Raw genomic sequence first — 22,572 nt, forward strand, 5'->3', positions numbered from 1 at the left:
CATATTTCAATTATACAGTATTATCAACTATAGTCATCATGTTATAAATTAGAGCCTCAGAAGTTATTCACCTTACAATTGAAAGTTTTGTACCTTTTCCCCAGCCTCTCCCTATTTCTCCAATCCCTACTGCCCCTGGAAATTACCATTTTACTCTCTGTTTTTATGAGTTTGACATTCTTTTTCATTGCTTTTGCTTTTTTGCCCAGTTCTTATGGAATGTTATTTTTATCTCTGCGTGCTTTTATTCATAGGCTGCAACTTCCAATGTCCACTGGGGCTGACTAGGCAGGGAAAACATACAGGTAAGGTGGGCAAGAGTGAGTGCTGGGGTTGTGGCAAACTAGAGATTTCTTGCCCAAAGAAACTGCTTCTAATCAGTTCCAGTCCTGAGTCACCAAGCAAACATAGCCCTTGTTTTACCAAATTTTCTGATTTTTTCAATCACCTTTTTTTTTATAATGAAAATTGTTAGCATCTGTACATTATGCACACAGGATTTTATATATGAAGGCAATAAAAATATATATCACATATATAACATATAAATCATTTATCTATCTATTATTCTTTATGTTCTACATAACTCTAGGAAATTCAACAGCTGGTTCAGGCAAAGTAGGTAAGTGAAAGAAATAGTCTTGTATACTAATATGAGAAGTAATTAAAATTTAGAAGTTATAAGCTAAGGCTAAAGGAATTTGAATTCAAGAAACATACACACACCACTTGGATTCACAGTCATTCTATAGTATCCTTGGCCCTCAGGAACCACACAAATTTGTTATTTGTTAATTTATATATAAAACAATAAAGATTTTTTTTTAAGATTTAAGAAACCCAAACATATTGCTTCATGGATCCTCTTAACATTCCCATGAGGTAGAAAGCCTGTTTTACATCCATTTACAGCAGAGAAAATCTAGTTTAGAGAAGTTATACACTTGCTTAATCTAGAAGTGGAGTCAGGTCCTGAGAGAAGCTCTCTTCATTCCTCAAGCAACGTTCTTTCAAATATGTCCTAAGCACTCAACAGTGTTTGTTGTTTAATTCTAAGAGAAAATATTCTATATTCACTATATCAGATTATGATTAGCCCTTTATTAAGCTTCAGTACTTGATTAGTAAGGAACTTTCTGCCCAGTAGATAACTGGTTCTCAAAAGCTGTAATGGGACACTTTCTTATTACTAATTTTATAGTCACCTACAGTATGTAGCTGTATTTTGTATAACAGGTATATAGAACCCATTTTCTGTGTAGCCTTATAGAATGAAATGAAGAAGTATGTTTTTCCCTCAATAACTTCACTGTAAACAAGATATTTCCAATATTAAGTCACTTCCTGCTGGTGGGGAGAAAGAAATGTCCCAGAGTTGTACAGCATGTCAAGAGCATGTCAAGAGTTATGGGGAATTAGACAATGAGGAGGGAATCAGGACAAAGGGAAGATAAAAATGAGGGAAGGAAAGAAGACTAGAGACAATTGTGATAAAGGTAAGAAGAAAGCAGATATATCGATCACTCAAAATGATAATCTAATAATTAGATATTTAATAGTTGTTTATAATATATACTGTGTGTGTAATAAATAATGTTAGCCTTACTCAAAGAGGGACTGGCCATTGTCCTCAGCTGCCAGGAGTAATCTCTAGGCTTTGGGATGTCACACCTGGTGGGCGTGACATTGCTGGCCTGGGGGCTCTGAGCCAGCCAGAGAGTAACAGCTGGATCTAGTACGGAGTTTTCAGCTCATGACTCTCAGCCTGACCTCGTGAGGAGCTGAGATCCCCTATAAGACCAGTCAACAGTGCCAATGTGACAGAGCCCAAGAAGGCTCTGGACACCAAGGTACAGATGAGCATTCCTGGTTGGAATATTCTGTGTGTGTTTTCATATACTGATGCCGAGAAAGTCATGTTGTCCTGGCTCCCTGTATTTACACCTTTGCCTGGAGTGCACTCTATGTGCTTCTTTCTTTAGCTGATCTTCACCTGCCTCCTTTCCCTGTAATAAACTATAACTGTGCATGTAACAGCTTTCAGTGTGTTCTGTGTGTCCTTCTAGTGAATGATCAACAGTGGGGATGGTTCTGGGAACCCTGCGAACATACAGTTAGTACCAAAATCACTGCAGACTTCTGCATTGTGTTCCTTCTAAACTTTACAGTTGGCCAACTTTTGCAATGGAAATTTTTGTTTATTTTTTGTCTAATATCTATTCAACTCTCTTTTGGAAATAACACTCTGATAATCCATATGTACCCATATGTTCAAGCCAAGGACTGGAAACAACCCAAATGCCTATCGGTAAAGGAATGGATAAAAAAAAAGCTGTGGTATATTTACACAATGGAATTCTACATAGCTGTAAAAAAGAAGGAACTCTCACCCTTTGCAACAAGACGGGTGGACCTGGAGATTATTATGCTAAGTAAAATAAGCCAGTCAGAGAAAGATCAAAAGCCATATGATCTCACTGATACATGAAATCTAATGAACAAAATAAACTGACAAGCAAAATAAAACCAGGGGCATGGACACATGGAACAGGCTGGTAGATCTCAGAGGGGAGGGAGGTGGGAGGTCTGGAAGAGATTAGCTAAAGAACATATATGCAAATATGCATTGCCCATGGACACAAACCATGATGTGGTGAAGGCCTGAAAAGCGGGGGAGGCAGAGGGATGGGGATTTGGTGGAGGAGGAAAAGAGTAGGGGGATGGGAGACATCTGTAATAGTGTCAACAATGAAAACACACACTTAGAATAACAAGAAAAAAAAGAATGAAAGAAAAATAAACAAATAACTTTTTAAAAGTTTTAAAAACAAAAATTAGGAAATTAACTCGACTATACTTTTAGTTTATATGGTTTAGGTTAGCTAACAACTCTAGTTGAATGCACAAATGTATGCATTTATCATTTCTGTCTATTTATATATCATATATATGAGAGGACCCCCAAAATGGAATTTATTAAAAATTGTGTATTTATTCTTCATGTTTAAACTTCAGTCACCTTCAAAGTACTCTCCATGTGATACAATACAGTGATCGAGACATTTTTTTCCACTGCTCAAAACAGTTTTAGAACTCATGATGTTGGTGCCTTTTCGTGCTTCTGTTTTTTTGGTTTGTTTGTTTCACATATTCCACATTGGCAAAATATTTCCCTATGAGGACTCTTTTCATCCGAGAAAATAAACCAGCAAAAAGTTGCTCAGAGGGAGATGGTTAAATAAGAAGGGTGGGTGGGGCACAGTGGTCATGCTGGTTTTTATCAAAAATTGCTGAACACTAAGTGAGGCATGGGCAGGTGCAGTCATAAATCACTCATCATGAAGTGGGCAAATACACTGAGTCTTCAAAAAACATTCACTGAAGCCAAACACAGCTTCTCACAACAACGCCAGCTGGTACACCGACGCAGATGGGACCCTAAGACACTCATGCAGCAGGGGAAGCCTGTACTACAAGGGGCCAACCCTCTAGAAGATAATTTTGTTTTGAGGGTTACCTCCTCCTAGTTGATTTATTTCTAAGTATTTTGTGGTAAACTGTTAATTTGGATTTAGCTCCCAATATATTATTGGCACTAAAGTGGAGAATAAATACAATAGATTGAATTTTGTGGCTTTTGAAAAGAAAGAGCCTTACATATTCAAGCCGCTCTATTTTGGATTCCATGATATTAACAGTCAAAGTGAATCATGGAACTAAGAAGAAAGATGAACACTCCAAATATATCCCTTTTGGAGTTTTAATTATTTCAAAATGTATATAAGACAGGCATCTAAGGCCCTTTCATATGCCAGGAAATTTGTATGCAATATAAAGTATTTGAACTCTTTGTACTCATTTAGCAAACCTACACCCTAACAGATGCTGGTTATTTAATTTTAGTTTTTAATAGAAAAACTCACTGTTCCATACTGAATATAATATTAACACAAAAATGTCAGGACATGTTTATTAAATATAAATTATTCACACACAGAGTAAGGCAAAAGTATGTTTACTGTTGTGAGTATGCAAAACACAGAGTTTATTCTTATATTATTATTTATTAACTACTGTATTATTTTTCCATGAGCAACAGTAAACCTACTTTTGCCCCACCCTGTATTCATATGTCCTACATAAGCTGACAGTCACATGTTAATATGTTGTTTATCTGTAAACTTAAAACAGTAAACAGTAAACCTACTTTTGCCCCACCCTGTATTCATATGTCCCTACATAAGCTGACAGTCACATGTTAATATGTTTTTCATCTGTAAATTTGAAAACAAATACAGTTGATAAATTCCTTACGGTTATTACTTATTTATATAAAGTTCTGAAGGATATCAAGCAACTGGAAAAAACCAGAAGCCACAATTTCACAAAATACTGTATTTTGCCATGTATAATGAGCACTCGTATTTTTGGCCCAAACTTTCAAGAAAAAAATCTTTTATTTTAACTTTTTAATTCAATTGTTTTATTCATTTATATTTAGAAACAAAACCAATGATCGTATTCCAGGGTATTATTTTGCATACGGATATTGTTATTGCTTTCTAGAGTTACACTTTAATGTAAATAAAAGAATAAAGCATTTATTCTTAAAATAAAATAATTAAAAACATTTATATAGATATGGAATTAATATCCCCCGTGTATAATGCTCATCCTTATTTTTCTTTCAAAAATTTGGGCAAAAAAAGTGCACATTGTACAATTTTTTGTATAATCTACATGTTTATACAAACACAAAATGAGATTTGTACGTTGTAAATGCAGTGTTCATTCACAGGAACCTGAAAAAGCACAAAACCTGAAGCATAAAGTTAAAAGTTTCCCAAATGCTTTTTTATACTATTGGCAACAGAGAGCAGCTACTTCATAATGAAGAAAGTTGCATTTGGTGTTTGTTCAAGGATGCATCTCAAGAATCTAGAACAGTACTAATAAAAATAGCCATTCAATAAGTATTTGTTGATGTGAGTGAGTTGGCCGTGAGCACTTGGAGCAAATCAAAGTAGGCTTTTATCATTGCAAGACACATGGAGAGCTCCACTGAAGATATATTTTTCAATATGTCAAGCTGGATCTACAACCATAAAATAAATACAATGTACAAAAAAGGAAGAGATGGCCAAAGGGAAAGGAGCGGAGGTGGGCAAAGGGGGGAGAAATGGGAACATCTGCAATAATGTCAACAATAAAAATAAAGTTCAAAAGGAAATAAATAAAACCAAATATAATGGAGCAAAGTATCTAGTATCAAGGGGCACACATTTTAATTTCAGCTCCTCTGCTTACTGTCTTGTTTGCTCTGTTTTCTTATTCTGTTCACAGCGTGAAGCCAGACCTCAAAGGGTGAGAAATTTGACATCTGTCTCCCAGGGCATATTAATTTCTTAACTGTAATAGTTTTTCCTTGGGTGGGTTACTCATCACAGAAAGCCTTGGAGGCAGGAGGAGGGCAGGTGATTTAATGATCTCTCATGAGCTTGTAAACATGACTGTGAATTCAGAAGGAGAAATTTGGAGAGAGTAGAAAACGTTGCTTAGGTATCTGCTGTCTATCAGTCAAATTATGATATCCAAACTCAAAAGGAGGCAGAAAGCAATGAAGAATGGAATAAGGGAGTAGAATAAGGTAGCTGAGCAGCTTTCAAGTCCCATTCCAAATACAAAATAGAGTTTGAGTTTATCTTTCACTTGCACACACACACACACACAATCACATGGAACTATATTTATTACACAGAATAACTTGCAGAGAAAATACTAAGGATGCTTTTTACCACCTAACAGTCTAAATTTAAATGAAAATATGACTTTTTTGATCCTTAAAATTGATTTGTAAATAATTCATATAAAAATTGACACATTCAAATATAGCTTGGATTTTTAATTTTATATTCATTGCCAATCTTTAAAGCTTTTGTACATTAGCTATAGTTAAATCCAGCAGCTTTGACACTAACACATCCTGCTGATTTAAATTTAAATGTTTATTCATCTATTTACCTCTCCTATAGATAGGTAGAGTCCTCTACTTGCTTCTTTTAACATATGCATCTATGTGACTTATGCTACAAAATCTTTATTTATCTCCATGCCATATTTTATTTTTCTCACAACCATTATCAAACATTATTTTATTTTGTCTGACTACCTTTACACATAAAGTTAGATTTTTCTGGGATATCAATTATGTCCTACTTTTTTGCTCTCTGTTTTTAAGTATTGTGTTATTTTCCCTTTAAACACTTTTCTCTGTAATATTTATGCTCTGAAAATCACGTAACCTTATTTTCCAAATCATCTGAATTTTTTTCCATTCTTTTTGCCACATCAAACTTTTTCTCTTTGGTTCAATAATTTGCAAATTTTGAAATAGGTATCTGAGAACATTCATCTGAGTCTAAATCCTGGGACCCCTTATTGTACACATTCAATACTGGTTTTTCAACTCATGACATTTCAGAGTGATTTTACTAAAAGGAAATTAACCTAATACACAATTTACCATTATAAAGTGTACAATGCAGTGTCATTTATGCATTCACAGTATTCAGCAATCTCCACCGCTCTCTCGTTTCAGAACTTTTCAACACCCTAGAAGAACATCCTGTTATTAAGTAATCGTTTCTTGTTTCCCCCAGCCTATACTTACTAAACTACTTTCTGTTTCTGTAGATTTGCCTATTCTGGAATAATTCATATGAAATAAACCATATAATATATAACCTTTTGGGTATGGTTTCTTTTATTGAGCATGTTATTGAGGTTTACAATGTTGTAGCATGCATATTAATATTTTTATGGATGAATAATATTCTATTGTAAGTATATAATGTATTTGGGTTATCCATTCATCTGCTGATGAAAATATGAGTTCCTTCTACTTTTTGGTTATTAGGAGTGATGTTGCTGTAAACATCTCTGGACATGTTTTCATGTGAACATACGTTTTCATTAATTTGAGTATATACCTATAAGTAGAATGGGTGGATCATATGATAATTCTGTTTCTCTATTTTAGGAACTGAACTGCTATCCAGAGGTGCTGCACCATTTTGCATTTCCACCAGCAATATATGAGGGTTTTTATTTCTCCATATCCTTGCCAATATTTATTTCATATTTTTATTATTATGACAGACATCCTAGTGTGTGTAAAATGGTTTTGATTTGCATTTCCTAAATGTCCAATGATGTTAAACACCATGTCTTCTGCTGGTTTGCCACTTGCGTACTTTCTGTAGTAAAAAGTCCATTTGGGTTCTTAGTCTAAGTTTTAAATCTAGTTTTCAGTCTTTTTTTTATTATTGTAATACTTCTTTATTTATTCAGGATATTACATCCTTATCAGATATATAATTTGCAAGATACTTTCAATATTTCTCCCATATAAGTTGCTTGTCACATTCTTGATAATGTTCTTTGAGGTGAAAATTTTAATGAAAACCAACATATCTATTTTTTCTTTCTTACTCACCCTTTTGTTGTCAAATCTAAGAAACTACTGTTAGGTCCAAGGTCATAAAGATTTATACTGTGTTTTCTTCTAGTAGTTTTATAGTTTTAGATTTTATATTAAAGTTTTGTATCCATCTGAGCTCATTGCTGCTTCAGGAATGATGCAGGGTCCCGACTTCATTGTTCCTCACAGGGTGGTCATCCAACTGTCCCAGCAATATCTCATGAAGGGACCCCTATTTCCCCATAGAATGGTCTTGAAACCCTTGTTGAAAATCAGTTTTCCAGGGATGTATGGTTTTGTTGTTGGACTCTTGCTTTTATTCCCTTGGTCAATATGTCCATGCCTATGCTACTACCACACTGTTAAGGTAGTTTGTACTAACTTTTGAAACTGAAAAGTCCACCAGCTTTGTTTTTCCTTTTCAGCAGTGTTTTGGTTATTTGGAGTCCCTTTTTAATTTGATATAAATTTGAGGATCAGCTTTGCCATTTCTTTAAAAGAAAGGTCATTTTTGACTTTTGATAGATATTGAATTGAATCTATAGATTGCTTTCTAGATCATTCTCTTCTTAACAGTATTCTCCATGACCATGGATGTCTTTCCTTTAATTAGGTCTTCTGTAATCTTGGCATTGTTTTATAATTTTAGTGAACAAGTCACTCAGCTACCTGGTTAAATTTATTCCTAGGTATTTTATTCTTTTGGATGTTACTATAAATGAAATTATTTTCATAAGTTCCTTTAGAATTATTCATTGCTGATGTTGAGACTCAAGCTGATTTTTTTTTGCATTGATAATAAGAATAGCTAACAGGTATATAACACATATACCAGGGTTCTTCTAAGGGCTTTACACATGTGTGGCCTCAAAACATTATAGTGGCTTGCTGTAGCCTACAAGATAAAGGCAAATTGTATTGGCATGGTCCACAAAGGTCTTTCTGATCTAAGCTTTAAACTATACTTTTATCTGTATGTATCTCTACTGACACCAAAATAACGCACTGTCACCCAACACACTATGTTCTTTCATCTCTTGATGTCATTTCATTACACAATCCGTCATCTTTGGCTAGGATTCTTGCCTCAGCTCATCTGTCTGAGAATCCCCTACTCATCCTTCAAGATTTAGCTCCCATGTTAGCTCAGCTAATTAATCAGTTCTACTAGAGATGATCATTGCTGCTGTTTTCTGTAACAACTTGATTATGCCTCTTCTATGATGCCTTCACCTTGGGTTGCCATTATCTTTTCTGCTTATTTTGCTGCCCTCCACTCTAGGGCCTGGTGCCTTACCTGGCATAGTAGATTCTCAATAAAACTTTCCTAAATGGCTGAATGATGCAAATACACAAAAGTAATCTATCTTGTCACAAAATGTGTTCAGCCTAGTTCATACATACAAAAAAAAAAAAAAAAAAAAAAAACAGTAACCAAATTTTCATGCCTGGTATATACAAGAAAATTAAATTTATAAATAAACACACTAATGGTAGTACATGAGGGGGTCTCTTTGTCTCTCTTTTTTCTTCCCTCCCTTTTACACTCTAATCTTAAGATCATCTTTGTTTATCTTAGGGAAAAAAACAACCCAGAATAAACATAGAAAGCCTAGAAATGTAGTAGTTGTACCCTAAGTTAAAATTTCTAACAATATTCTCCTTACACTAGCATGGAGACAAATGTTGAGAAGCAAGAAGATTCAACAGAAGGCAGACGGAGTATATTTCCAGATATTTGAGCCTTATTTATATTCCTTAACGCTGTGGCACTGACTCTGTAATTTACCTCTCTGAGCCTCAGTTTCCGCCATCTATACGGTGAAGCCAATACTTCCTGCCGAACACACCAACAAATTATTGTGTGAGTATCAGGAAAGTATGCTATGAAACATAATGGCCTTTACAACAAAGTGTGTAGTTATTCACTCACCAAACACGGTTCTGGCGGGCACAGATTCTCTGTTAAGCCAGAATGACACTTGGGAGAGAATGACAGTCATGATGCAAGGCAGATATGTCTGGATCACAAAATACCCAATTTTTCTTTTCAAGTGGAAATGAGCTGTCATTACGGTATATTCACCTAGAAGAAAAATTTAAGAAGCTTAAGAAACTGTAACAGTCAATAGTTTCCACATTTTGGAAATGGAAGGGATTAGAGAGAGAGAGAGCAGTCTCTCATTTGAAAAAAGGATTTATCACGTATGTGACATGAAAAATATAAAACTTTTAAATCCTCCTTAACGTAGTAGTATTTAAAAATGATTTAATATTATCAAGAAACTCACACTGCATATCTCTTGTATTGAATTTGTTTTCTCTCTAGGTCATACTTATCGACCAAGGGAGTACAGGATTAACAAATCCTCCCTGGCCACAGATTATTTTACCTAGTCAGGTCCCTCATCCCAACTGGTACCAACCTCAAGTTCAGTTCTCCCTGGCTCTTTTAGGTATTGATTTCTAGCCACATCTCCAAAACTGACCTTCTGACCCATATTCTCCACAGTTGACCCTGCCACAACTCTGGATTTCTCAGTGTTGTATGTGTGCTTTTATTCGCTGCCATCAGTTCTGTCCCAACCCCAGCTTCACCTTCCTCCCTGCTCTCTGGCTTTACACCTGCTGGATATATACACATCCGTTCACATAGCTGCTCTTTGAGTAGGGTAGCCCTTAGAAAGGACATCAGCTTCCCCACGTAGGCCAGTAGTAATTATCTATAAACCAAGAGATGAATCATAGTAAATTATCTAGAATAAAGGGAAAGGAATGGGAACACTAGGGAAGCTACAACTCTATTTGAAGGTAAAAATGACTTGTCTGAGAAGACACGCACTTTAATACGAGGTATGTTTTAGACTACTGTGTTTCTCAAACTTTAATGCACACCTAGGGAATTTCCTTGGAAACTTGTTAAAATGCAGATCTTAGGTTAACAAGGGGTCAGGCCTGAGATTCTGAATTTCTAAAAAGCCACAAAGTTGCTAGCTCTTGGAGGTTAACAGCAAAAAAAAAGGTTTTAAGCAAAGTGATACATTTCCAATGACTTTAACTCATTGATTTTTTCACAGGAAATAACTTTTCTTCAGAGGCATTTTACTAACCTGTACTGGATTTAATTGTCTCCTTCCCAATTGATTGGCCCAACAGATCATACTGATTTAACCTGGAGCCATCAGGAGCAACTTGTACTGAATCAGATGCATTGTAAGTCCAAATATACGTGACCTCTGAGGTTGTATATGCATCTGTAGGAAATCAGAAAAAAAATATTTTATCACTGTAGTAAGAACTATCAATAAAATGTAACATCAAAACTTGAATATTTCATAGAATAATTGTTGACTAAAAAAATCATGGTTGATATATACAGATCATATTTTTAGGATAAAAATTGTGTGAAGCAGATAGAGACAATCAAGACCACGAGACTATTTTCTTTCCAACCACTCTGGGATGTGAAGAACAAATCTCTCTCTAGAGCCTGCAAAAATCAGTGGGTCTTGAGCTAATTAAAACATCTCCCATAGTCTCAAAGTGGTAGATGAAGACATTGTGGTAAACAGGTTATGAAAGCCCGTATCTTAGGTAATAAGTTAAGATATAACAATTACTCAATCATAATCCAAAATAACATTGCTTTCTGGACATAAATCAATTTAGTTAAGAATTAAATTATAGCTATCATACAAAACACGATGCATTTCATTAGAAAAACAAGGACTGATTACTGCAGAACGTGTAAAATAAATGAGAATGCTATAATTTCCTCAAGTTGTGAATACTTATTAAAACATGCTCATTTTAAAATCAATTAAGGCACCTAGATCTCACTGGACTCTACTACCATTGCATCCCAGGTAAGTTATAGATTGGTAAGAAAAGACAAAAGACATACAGACCAGGTATAATTTCCTGTTTAATTTGGCCAAGGGAGCAGAACTTAGCGGAAGTGCAAATACCGTAGAACTGGAGGGCCAGCAGCATGTCTTGCCTTAGCTGTGCCCTGGCCCTGGCATTTTCTTTGTACCTGTGTGTCCTGATGGGGGAGCGGCTGACCTTTCCATGCAGGCAGCTTCCCCACAGCTCAGTAAACAGATAACTCTTGCTGTTCTACTGACCTTGTGAAGAAATTCTATGCACTTTTGCCCATGGGAACGTTTAGAAATATTAGTTACTCCTAGTCCTTGAGCAAAACTCAGCACCACGGTCACATTCTCCATAAAGGGAGAGAATGGACCAACTATCTCCGGCAGTATCTCTATCTCAAGCCATCCAGAACACCGGAGGCTTATTTTTCTAGCTTCTACAAATTTTCTAGTTTCAACCATTGTAGTATGGTTGTCCTGGTACTTACCTTGATCCAAAGTCTGATCATAAGTCAGTTCCCACTTAAACTTCATTAACAATAAAATGAATGTGTAAGTTGTGTCTTCCTGTGTGGTCTTTTAATGGTTTTCTGAATGTCGCTACTAAACGTTAAAATCCATGAAACACTGATTTCATTGTACACGTATTCATCTACATTCACAAGTAAATTATATTACATAAAACAATTTTTGAAATAAGATTCTAAAAAATGTATAACTTTGTGTGTCTGTGTATATATATATATATACACACATATATATATATATATAATATGTATTTATAGCAGAGATATATAGTTTCCATATGAACAGACTCTAGTTACTCTAAGGTTTAAATATTTTATTAATTCTAACTAGTCAGTCATTGATGAGGGCTAAAATTAAAGTAACATCAGTAGTGTGGATAACTAACAATTCATTTCCAAATTATCAATGGCCTGCTTTGCCCTCCCATGGATATATATCATGGCCTTGTTTTCAATAAAATTCAAATGGCATTGAATTTCATAATTCAAAGGTACACCACACATACCGCTTTATATCAGAAGGTCTCACAACACTCAAACAGTTGTGAAAACTGGTAAATAATATAGTTTTTTAAGTAACTGAAAACATCATTTTTGAGTCTGATGATACTTTTAAATGTAAGTAAGAGAAAATGAACCTCTGCAAATGCGACGCCACATTAAGTAACTAGCGAGACAAGGGTGGGCAGGGACCCTGATTCATGTCTGTACTTTGAGCACCTGGTACCGTGCCTGACACACACACAAAGTTTTCAGTTCACCCTTGCTAGATTAATGAATAAATTCATAGTATTTTGATTACCTTATTTACCATTATAGAAGATAAAAATCTGGATAAGAACAAAATAATATGTTAAAGAAAATGACGGATCCCTCCTATGTCTTTTATAAAAAAGCAATTACTTCACTTCATTAATTATACAGGTTTGTTTTTTTTTAGATTTGGGGTCTGGAGAGAGAAGATGTAGCAGAAAATTATGCAATGAGGACTAGAGGCACTCCCTGGTACACTAGCACATGCATAAACCAGGAGGCCAGAGCAATGTTCCTCAGTAAAGTGTAAAAAAAGAGGTTAAGAATTCATATTGGCAATTTCATTATAAATTCCATCTCTAAATTAGGTTTTTATTAAATAATTTTATTTAATTATGTTAAGTAACCCATTTTTAGTACTATTATCCATTAAACATCAAAGTATACTGACTGATTCTTAAAAGTTGGTAACCAAAAAAAATTCCAAGATATTCTTTAATTATTCATTTTTATCCAAAAAGAAAACTTCTTATTTATTTGTGCAAATGCATAGAATACATCTACATGCCCTTTTAGCAAGTTTTCAATCAATTTAAACAACAAGGAAGTGTATAAACATGTGAGGCAATAAAAATAAAACAAAAAAGATTTCAAAATCATAAACCTATAGAAAAGCTGCTTCTGTCATTTCAGGACAATGATAAAGTTCTAGAAATTCCATCATTTGGGGGAAACGAAGGGGCTTTTAAGCAAGACAGGAAAAAATGGACAGAAAACAAAAAGCCATGACTGCTTCTGCCAAAATCTCTTGTGCCAATATCTTAAGGTCTGGGTTGGTTTGTTAGTCTGTTACTGCACTCTGGTGTTCATACTTTTAACACTTATGCATCACGCACCTACTGTTGGCAAAGATAAATGTAAGAATATACAAACTGTTTATTTAATGTGTCAGAATATACATAAAGAAAACTACATAAAAAACAATTAAACAGAGAATGCCTAATAACAAATTTTATGTTTTACTCATATCATTTCTAGATAGAGACAACCATATTCTCAAGCATGTAATATTCCACTACTCCGTAGACACACTATAAAGATATTTTTATTTTCATTTAAAATAATTTCAGATGTATTTATTTCATATCCAAAATGGTAACATCAGCTCATTTGTATCTGGTGTTTTAATAGTTCTAACTTGTCCACTGAAAAATGTGTTTCCTTCTTACACCAGTACCGCATCATGAATATATCCTTTCTTTGGTATCAAATTTTTTTTTTCAATTTTCTCTTTAATGCCACTTATGCAATGCAAATGTGTTTTTCTCTGCGACATCTGCTGAGTTTTTTCAACATCATATTTACGTTGTGTAACATGATTGACTATCTTAAATAATTTAGGGAGAAATGCCAGTATTGCAGTGGTCGTTTCCATGACAATAAAAGAAGGCTTTGTAGTTAAACAAAGAAGAGATTCTCAAAGAAAATTGAGAGCTGACACCTTTTGTAAGAATGAACAGAAAAAAAACAAGATTGAACTTCTCATTCTACAAAACTATGGTCATCAAAATAATTAGAGGCTTTTGCATACATATTAACCATCATTCATCCCATTGCTTTCACTAGCTACAGCCTATAGGGAGAAAGCACATTACTCAGTCAGAAATATTTTTAATCAGGTTTGAGAACTGCATCTCTATTCAAAAAAAAAAGAAAAGTCAAAAGCTGTCCCAAATTGACAAAGATGGGGGTGCCGGAAAGAGCAAGGTTTCTTAAAAGGTCAGGTAATGGGACACGTTCACACAAGAGAGAAGCTGTCTAGTAGCATCCATGAATTTATCCTGAACCTGCCCTGAATGCCTTGTGGGCCTAGGGAGATGACTTGACCTTCCCTCTTTTCAATTATTCTGGCACAGTAAATGCTTCTGCTTGGCATACAAGATATAACCTTAGTGACCTAAATATGGCCAAATGCACAGAGCCATTTCTGAACTATTCTATGTACACAGAAGATGTCTGCATATAGCAATCCAGCTACATATCTCTTTCAAATTTATTTCAAAAATAAAAAAAAACCTTCTATTAATTAGAAAGTAAAAAAGTAATTGCACAGATCCAGCATCTATGCCTGCCATTTGCAACAGGCTGTTAGCTGCTTTAATAAACAGTAGAATCTATCCTTTACAATTTACTAGTTGATAAAAATAAAACATGTACTTAGCATTTTTTAATGTGCTAGCACTTGGCAAACAAGGGAAATGGCATTGTCCTGATTTTCAAAGAGCTCCTGGTCTAATTTACACATTTACAAAACACATGATGTTTTTTATTAGCAATAATGTAAGTGATAATGTAAACACCAAGATTAAAATATAATGGTATCTGAGAGTACAACAGGGCTAGCCAATTTGTTCTGTGATGGAAATCATATTTTTAATTTTGTATCTTACTCGACAAAAATTAAGCATTCAGTAATATGATAAGAAGCTATAAAAGTGTTACTGACTATCCTTGATATTGTTGACCCAAAACATATAACCTCATCCCCATACTTACAGCTGCCAAATTTCAGAGGACATGAATGAGCATCCATTGGAAAATCCTCCAAGTGCATTGGACATTCAGCTTGAACTGTAAGCCTAAAAGTCAAAATTCCACTCTTTGTTTAAATAAATTGGCAAGTCAATATAAATCACTCCTTACTGTTGTCAACAGAATTAATGATGATGTAGAACTATATAGCATCTTATTAGGTAAATAAGACTTAAACATGTTTTCATCCTTTTACATGTAGATGATACTTTAGAAGACATTAACATATACAAAATCTGAGCTTAAGTAACAATAATATTTATTTACAAATCTGGTATATTTAACCATTTTGTACTCTGTGGTTTGTTAAAAAGAAGTGTTATATGCATTTTTGAAGAACTGTTTTCCCATTAAATTCCTTATTCACATTTGAAACGTTAGAGAAAACATTTTTAAAGATCTCTATAATGAAAAGAATGTAACTCTTTCCTATCAACTCATTAACAACGATATAACAAAACTGATATAAGAATTCAATATTAATTCAGAGGAGCTTCTTCAAAAATATGTGCACTTTGAGTCAGTATCATATATAAATACATAAATATAAACATGGAAATAGATATACCATCTTTTGCCATGTATAATGCACACCTTTTTACCCAAGTTTTTGAGGGAAAAATAAGAATATGCTTTATACACGGGTAGTACTAATTCCATATCTATATAAATGTTTTTAGTTCTTTTATTTATGCTTATGCATTAAAAATGTAATTCTAGAGAGCAATAACAATACCTGTATGCAAAATAATACCCTGGAATATGGTCATTGGTTTTGTTTCTATGTATAAATAAATAAAAAATTGAATTAAAACAAAATTTTTTTTCCTGATATTTTGGGCTAAAAACGTGGGTGCACATTATACATGGATATATATTTAGATGTATCTCATAAAAATATCATGTTGGCACTAGGCTAAATTATGCATGTTATATATCAAATGTTTTTCTTGTATCTTCATGATCACAATAAAAAATCAGCAAATTTCTAATAAAGTTATTAAATATTCCATTTCACACAAAGGTAGATAAGGCATGTTAAGTCAAACAGATAAAAAAATTTCTTATAATGTGCAAAACCAACGTGGCCACAATTTAAATATAGATTATATATTCTCTTATAGATTATCTAAGAGTAGTTAAACAGAACTCCATGAAATATTTCCAAAACTATGTGTGTTCTCTGCCTGCATTTTGTTTAAACTCCCAATTTCCAATTATTGTCTTAATCCATAGGAATGATCAAAGTTCGTAAAATCATGAGGGTGCTGCCTCTGTTTCCAAGATTCAGAGAAAGAGGCAGAAAGAATAGCTCACACTTCCATTTCAGGCAATGGTCATTTAGTAATGAGTCCTCAGGAGCTGCTTCTTTAAAGATCAGGACTTCATTAATGCCCCTTCTTACATAATTTTTACAACTGAAATCTACCATTTAACATTTAATATGAAATGATAAGTACATCAAATGCCTGTAATACACATCTGTCGAAATGTAATGTTGATGAGAATTGTCCATGTTTTAAGGCCTTTATTAACCATTTTAATTTCAGATTATATATCCCTTTATTAGATTCTTTTTTATGTAATACAAGCAACATATTTTAAAAGATGAATTCATGGAAATAGTTAAAATGGAACAGCAGTGTTCGCAACAGTACATTCCTTTAGCTAATTTTTTAAGGTTGAATCAATGAAATTGATGTTACATGACACTTTTTGATTTACAAAATGTCAACTTTACATGGTTCAATCCAATACTTATGCTTACTGTATCCAGTTTCACTTGCAAGATTTTTTAATAAAAATTAACTCTGATTAATTTTTGAAAGAAAACTAATGTTTTTTCTTTCAAGTAACTTCATAAAGAGAAACAAAACATTAAATTGAAGTAAAAGCTTGCTTAAAAAAACCCTTGAATTTTTGATGGGCTATCTAATGAGATATTTTAAAAACATTACACACTGGTATAAAGAAAAATGTGTCATGTTATTAAACTGTATTTAATTAAAATAGCGTGTGAAATATAAATAGCTAAAAAAATCAATTCTTAATAGTAAAGGCACTTCTTATATTTAACATACCAAGATGAGAATCAAACTAATAAATACTATTTGATATTTATATTTTAATATGCATGCAATTACAAAGCATATTATAGGTACTTCAATAATCTGTAATGAAAATGTTCAACTTGTGCTAACACTTGAAAACTAGGTTGGCTGGTTTTTTGATACACGAATCTCTCGGTATTCAAGTGCAACATACGAAAGCTACCAACATACCTCATTGTGTACAGCAGCGTCCCGTCATCCTGGATGCGCAGAAGCTTATTTGGCATTGTCATATTATGAGCTACCGATTTTTTCCCATTGTGAAAAAAGGTGTCTGGAGTCCAGATTTTGCTAGCCATTAAATTGTTAAGTCGAAGGATATTCATAGGACCTTTAAATTTTAACCTTTCATCTTTCCATTTTTGTCGAAAGAAAACATCTATTGTATATTCCTGAAATATAAAATAACATTCTTTTGAAAAATAATGTTTTAGATATAAGGAATACAAAACTCCAGTAAACAAGTAGCCTCAAAAGAGAGAGAGCTATATTGAGAGAAGTAAATTTTCATTCAGAAATATTCCTTTTCCTTACAATGAGATAAAATATGTGTATTTAAACCATTACTTACATATTATTATGAAAATTAAAAAAATAAATGTGCTTTATCTAATCTCATTCACTCCATCAAGTCTCAGTTCAAACTGTTTTACTTCACTCTGCACTTTAGAACTACTTGGAGAGGGGGCATGCTTGGGGCAAAGCTGGGTGGATTGTTTTGTCATTTATCTTAAAAAAAAAACCCAAGGAGCCTTCTCAGTAGAAAAAGAAAAAGAAAAAAAATAGAAACAAGTATTAAACACACTGTCAGATCTGTATGAGTCATCATCTTCCATTGCCAAAGAAACTGTAGAATATCTTATTTTTTAAAATACTAAAAAAATGGTGAAATGTATTGTTGGCAAGAATGTATTAGAGGATAACAATGATTTTAATAAAAAACTTTGTTATTAGTTATTATATTTGACAAGTTATTATATTTGTATTCAAATACAAATATTTTGCAAATATATTCCTTTAGGCTAGAATGTACTATTAAATATTCATAACTGACTAGCTAGTGATCAATTCCTTTATTATCATTCCCCAAGAATTTTTTAGGTAAATCCCTCTCATTCTGTCCTCTCCCTTCCCCATCTCTTTCTCTTTTTTCTTTCTCTCTCTTCCTCTTCCTCTCTTCTTCATTGCCCCATCTCTTGTCTTCTTCTTCCTCCCTCTGTTCCATCCTTTTGCTTTCTATCTCTGTCTTTCTTAACATGAAATAAGGCATACGTTTTAGACGATATACAAAATTCACAATTGTGATTAATACTGACAATCTATTGGATGTTCAAATTTCTGTCTGTGCATGTTTGTGCAAACATTTACATGATAAATAATTAAAACTTTCAGTTACACACGAGACTGAAAATTCAGAAACTGTTCTTTGAGCACAATGTCACAGTAATTGCATGTGAGAAAAATGCTTCAGCAATTGTCAATTTCACTCAAAATTGTGTGGGTAAAAAAGGGCAGATTAAAAAGGCCACGTGCTTATGAAAATATCAAGTCATTTGTACAAATCTTTGTCAAGCAAATGAAAGTAAATGATTCTGTAAGCCCGCAGAAATGGAATGGATAGAGATGAAAAGTATTAGCAAGGGGGAATGGCATGTGAACAGGACATGAAAGTAGCTCTGGGCTGTGCTCCTAGGGCTTAGGAGAAAATTTCATAATCAGACGCCCCCTCAGTCTTCACGGTTTAGTCATTGGTTTAAACATTTAATTACATATAGTTGAAATTCACTTACCCACAACAAAAAGCGAGGTTAATAAATGAATGTATCTGATAATTTTTTATGCAAGTGTTTCTTTCCAAATGCGGTTTCCTTAAACTCAAACTGAATGTGAATCTCAATGACATTTATTTTTCCAGGCCAACTTAATGTATTTTACAACTTTTTATAAAATTTCAAATTCCATTTTTCTATTTCTGTAAAATTATGGTATTTTTACTGTTTGTAAGCTATTGCTATGGCAATCATTTCTTTCAGACATATCGCCATAGGAGATACATAAGGATGCATAAGGTTTCCATACAGTAAGTCTTAGGTGATCTTTTTAAAAATTGTTTTCAGGAACACCATTTGTTTTTGAGCATTCACAGTGCCCCAGGTTGTACAGTGCCAACCTATCCAGCATGATTTGGGCCTTTGCTTCCACTTTTACCAGAATCATTTATGCCTTTCTCTAGGTAATTCTAATAATCCTCCCTCTTTACCATACTCAAATAGAACAAGTTCCCTACCCTCCCAAATCAAGAGCACTACTCACAACACTTGAACATCTGGAAAGTCCAGAGTTAGGTCTCTACCTATCTTTATTATTCATAAAGCAATCCATTACTGCAAGATCATTCATTTCAATTATACATTTGTTCCTCTGCCTCCCAACTAGCTGGTAAATCTTCAAGAAAGTGGCCACTGATTTTGTTTGCGTATTATTTTACTTCATCCTCAGACATATAAGAGTATAAAGAATATTACAAACACTTTGAACCATCAGCTGCAGAAATGTCATAGCAAATATTATCAAAGGCTTCTCTTTCCTGCTGATTCCATCTCAACCACATTGCCCTGTGCTTGGAGGAAATGATTTTCTGGAATTTGGCGTGTACCATACCCATTCAAGTACTTACACATTTACTATACAAATGTATGTGTTGCATGTCACATTTTTAACATTTACAGAACTGGGACCATACTGTGTATATTTTTCTGACACTCTTGTTTTGTTTTGCCTTTTTGTCACATAGTTGAGATTTATTTATGGCAATGCATCTCATACTTTGATCCATCTTCACTGCTACATAGCATTAACTTGAAAGAATATCTCACGTTAGTAATTTTTTTCTCCTTGCTTTCATATATATTTTTCCTATTTCCATCTTGTTACTATTGTAAGCAATACTGCTATAAAAAAACTGTTACACAATGCTTTTAGTACAAAGGTATAAGAGTTAATCTAGACCAAAAGTCAGCAAACTTTTTCTATAACGGGCCAGTTAGGAAACATTTTAGACTTTGCCAGCCATAAGGTCAGTATCATAACTATTCAACTCTGCTGCTGTGTGAAAGCCCCACAGGCAACACATAAGTAAGTGGGAGGGGTATGTGCCAACAAGGCTTTGTTCACCGAATAAACAGCTGACAGGATCTGGCCGATGGGCCCTAGTGTGCCCACTGCTGCTCTGGAGTAAACCGTAAGTGGGATTACTGAAATGTATTATTGTATGTGCACCTTCAAAATAACAAGATATTGTCAAACTGAAACCCTAGAGGTATATACATTTATGTTGCCACTAGCAATATATAAACTTCCTTGTTTCTTTACAACTTGGAATAGATGGAATGCTTCATTTTAGCCACTATGGCTGGTGTAAAATGTTTCACAGGGCTACTATCTGGATTTCCCTGTTAACTATTGAAATTAAGCACATTTTCATATGTTTATGAAATACTCTAGTTTTTTCTTATGGAATTCCTGTTCATTTCATTTACTTAGTTTTCTTTAGGTTGCCTTTTTCTTATTGAGTTATATATAGAAATTCTTTATATTTTCTATATAATATTTTCTGTATCTATTAGATATAGAATATATTTTATAGAATATATATTTTCTATATAATATATAATATTTTAAAACATAGGCTTTATAAGAATTCTAAGATCATAAAGTGTACAATATATCACAAATATATCCCAGTATGCTTCTTATAAAAGATGTAAAAGTTCTGCTTTTAACATTTAGGTCCTGGAATTATTTTGTATCATATGAGGTAAAGATCCAAACTTTTTTTTCTGATAGGGAAAACAACTTCTTATTAAGTGATCCATCTTTCCCAACAGATCTAAATAGCACTTCTCTCATATATGTCATGGCAATATAGGTTTGCATCTGTTTCTGAAATTTCTCCTCTGTCTTATTGTTTGTTTATCCCTGCATTGTCTCCAAGCTCAAGATTACTATTGCTATATAATAACTATACTTAATAAAGTTCTTATTATTGTTAAGTCAAAAACACCTTATAACTTCTATTATGGCCTTTCTCTTTCATTATGTAAGAGATATTGTGACATGTGTTTTTATGTTTCCAAATGCATTGCTTTATTTACTTATATTTTGTCAATGGTGTTTAATTTTACTGCATTTTTAATAAGAGGCTATGCTCTGAAGGTAATAATTATTTCTGAATATTATTCTGAAGGTAATAATAATTTTCTGAAAATATCTGGATATTTCTTGTTGAATCTGACCATCTCCATCCTTTAATGGTAACTCGACCTATTTACATTTAATATGATTACTAATATATAGTGAACATACACTCAGATGATCAGTGAAAAAATAATGAGGATAAAAACAAGTTATTTATATAGATTTTTCATGATTAACTGATGGAAATAAACAAGACATAAATTCTAGAAAAATGAGGAAGAGGACACATAAAAACACATATACACAGAAAGAGTAGAAGGAGAGAAAGGAAAATTTAAGAAGCAGCCCTGGCTCGTGTGGCTCATTGGATTGAGTGCTGGCCTGCAAACCAGAGAGTCACTGGTTTGATTCCTAGTCTAGGACACATCCCTGGGTTGTAGGCCAGGTTCCCAGTGGAGGACATGAGAGAGAAACCACACATTGATGTTTCTCTCCCACCTTTTCTCCCTCCCTTCCTGCCTCTACGAATAAATAAATAAAATCTTTAAAAAAGAAGCAAATTGAGATTTATAGTGTCAAATAGTGCTGAAATATCTTGAAAGTAGAAAGAAGAATGTAGAGCTAGAATAGAGTGGGTTGAGGTATGGACAGAGAGTACAATTGAAGAAAAAGTACACTCCCCCAATCATGAATTTTTCTTTTTTCTTTTTTTTTACATTTTTATTCTTATTTTTTTAATTTATAAATCATGTTTATTCTATTACAGTTGTCTCAATTTTTCTCCCTTTACCACCCTCAACCCATCCCACCCACACCCCCCCACTCCCACAGTCAATTCCCACTCTGTTGTCCATGTCCATGGGTCATTCATACATGTTCTTTGTCTAGTCCCTTCCCCTTCTTTCTACCATTGTTCTCTTTCTCCATCCCCTCTGGTCACTTTCCATCTGCTCCATGTTTCTATGCCTGTGGCTTATTTTGTTCGTTAGTTTATTTTGTTGAATGGAGTCCACTTATAGGTGAGATCATATGGTATT

General features: G+C 33.7%; 1 protein-coding gene across 1 annotated transcript in view; it reads right to left on the reverse strand.

Moving 5' to 3' along the window:
• The window catches only part of GABRA2 (gamma-aminobutyric acid type A receptor subunit alpha2), a 107,576-nt gene that overhangs the window by 24,507 nt on the left and 60,497 nt on the right, over positions 1 to 22,572 (reverse strand). Inside the window, exons 5-8 of the mRNA XM_054582133.1 lie at positions 17,510 to 17,730; positions 15,192 to 15,274; positions 10,591 to 10,734; positions 9,414 to 9,566 (exon numbers count right to left, since the gene is read on the reverse strand). Of these exons, the coding sequence (XP_054438108.1) occupies positions 9,414 to 9,566; positions 10,591 to 10,734; positions 15,192 to 15,274; positions 17,510 to 17,730 (601 nt within the window). The remainder of the gene's footprint in view (positions 1 to 9,413; positions 9,567 to 10,590; positions 10,735 to 15,191; positions 15,275 to 17,509; positions 17,731 to 22,572) is intronic.

This window comes from Pteronotus mesoamericanus, unplaced genomic scaffold, assembly GCF_021234165.1.
Source record: "Pteronotus mesoamericanus isolate MK-2021 breed Mesoamerican mustached bat unplaced genomic scaffold, CSHL_Meso_final contig_68, whole genome shotgun sequence".
In the NCBI taxonomy this organism is placed as follows: Eukaryota; Metazoa; Chordata; class Mammalia; order Chiroptera; family Mormoopidae; genus Pteronotus; species Pteronotus mesoamericanus.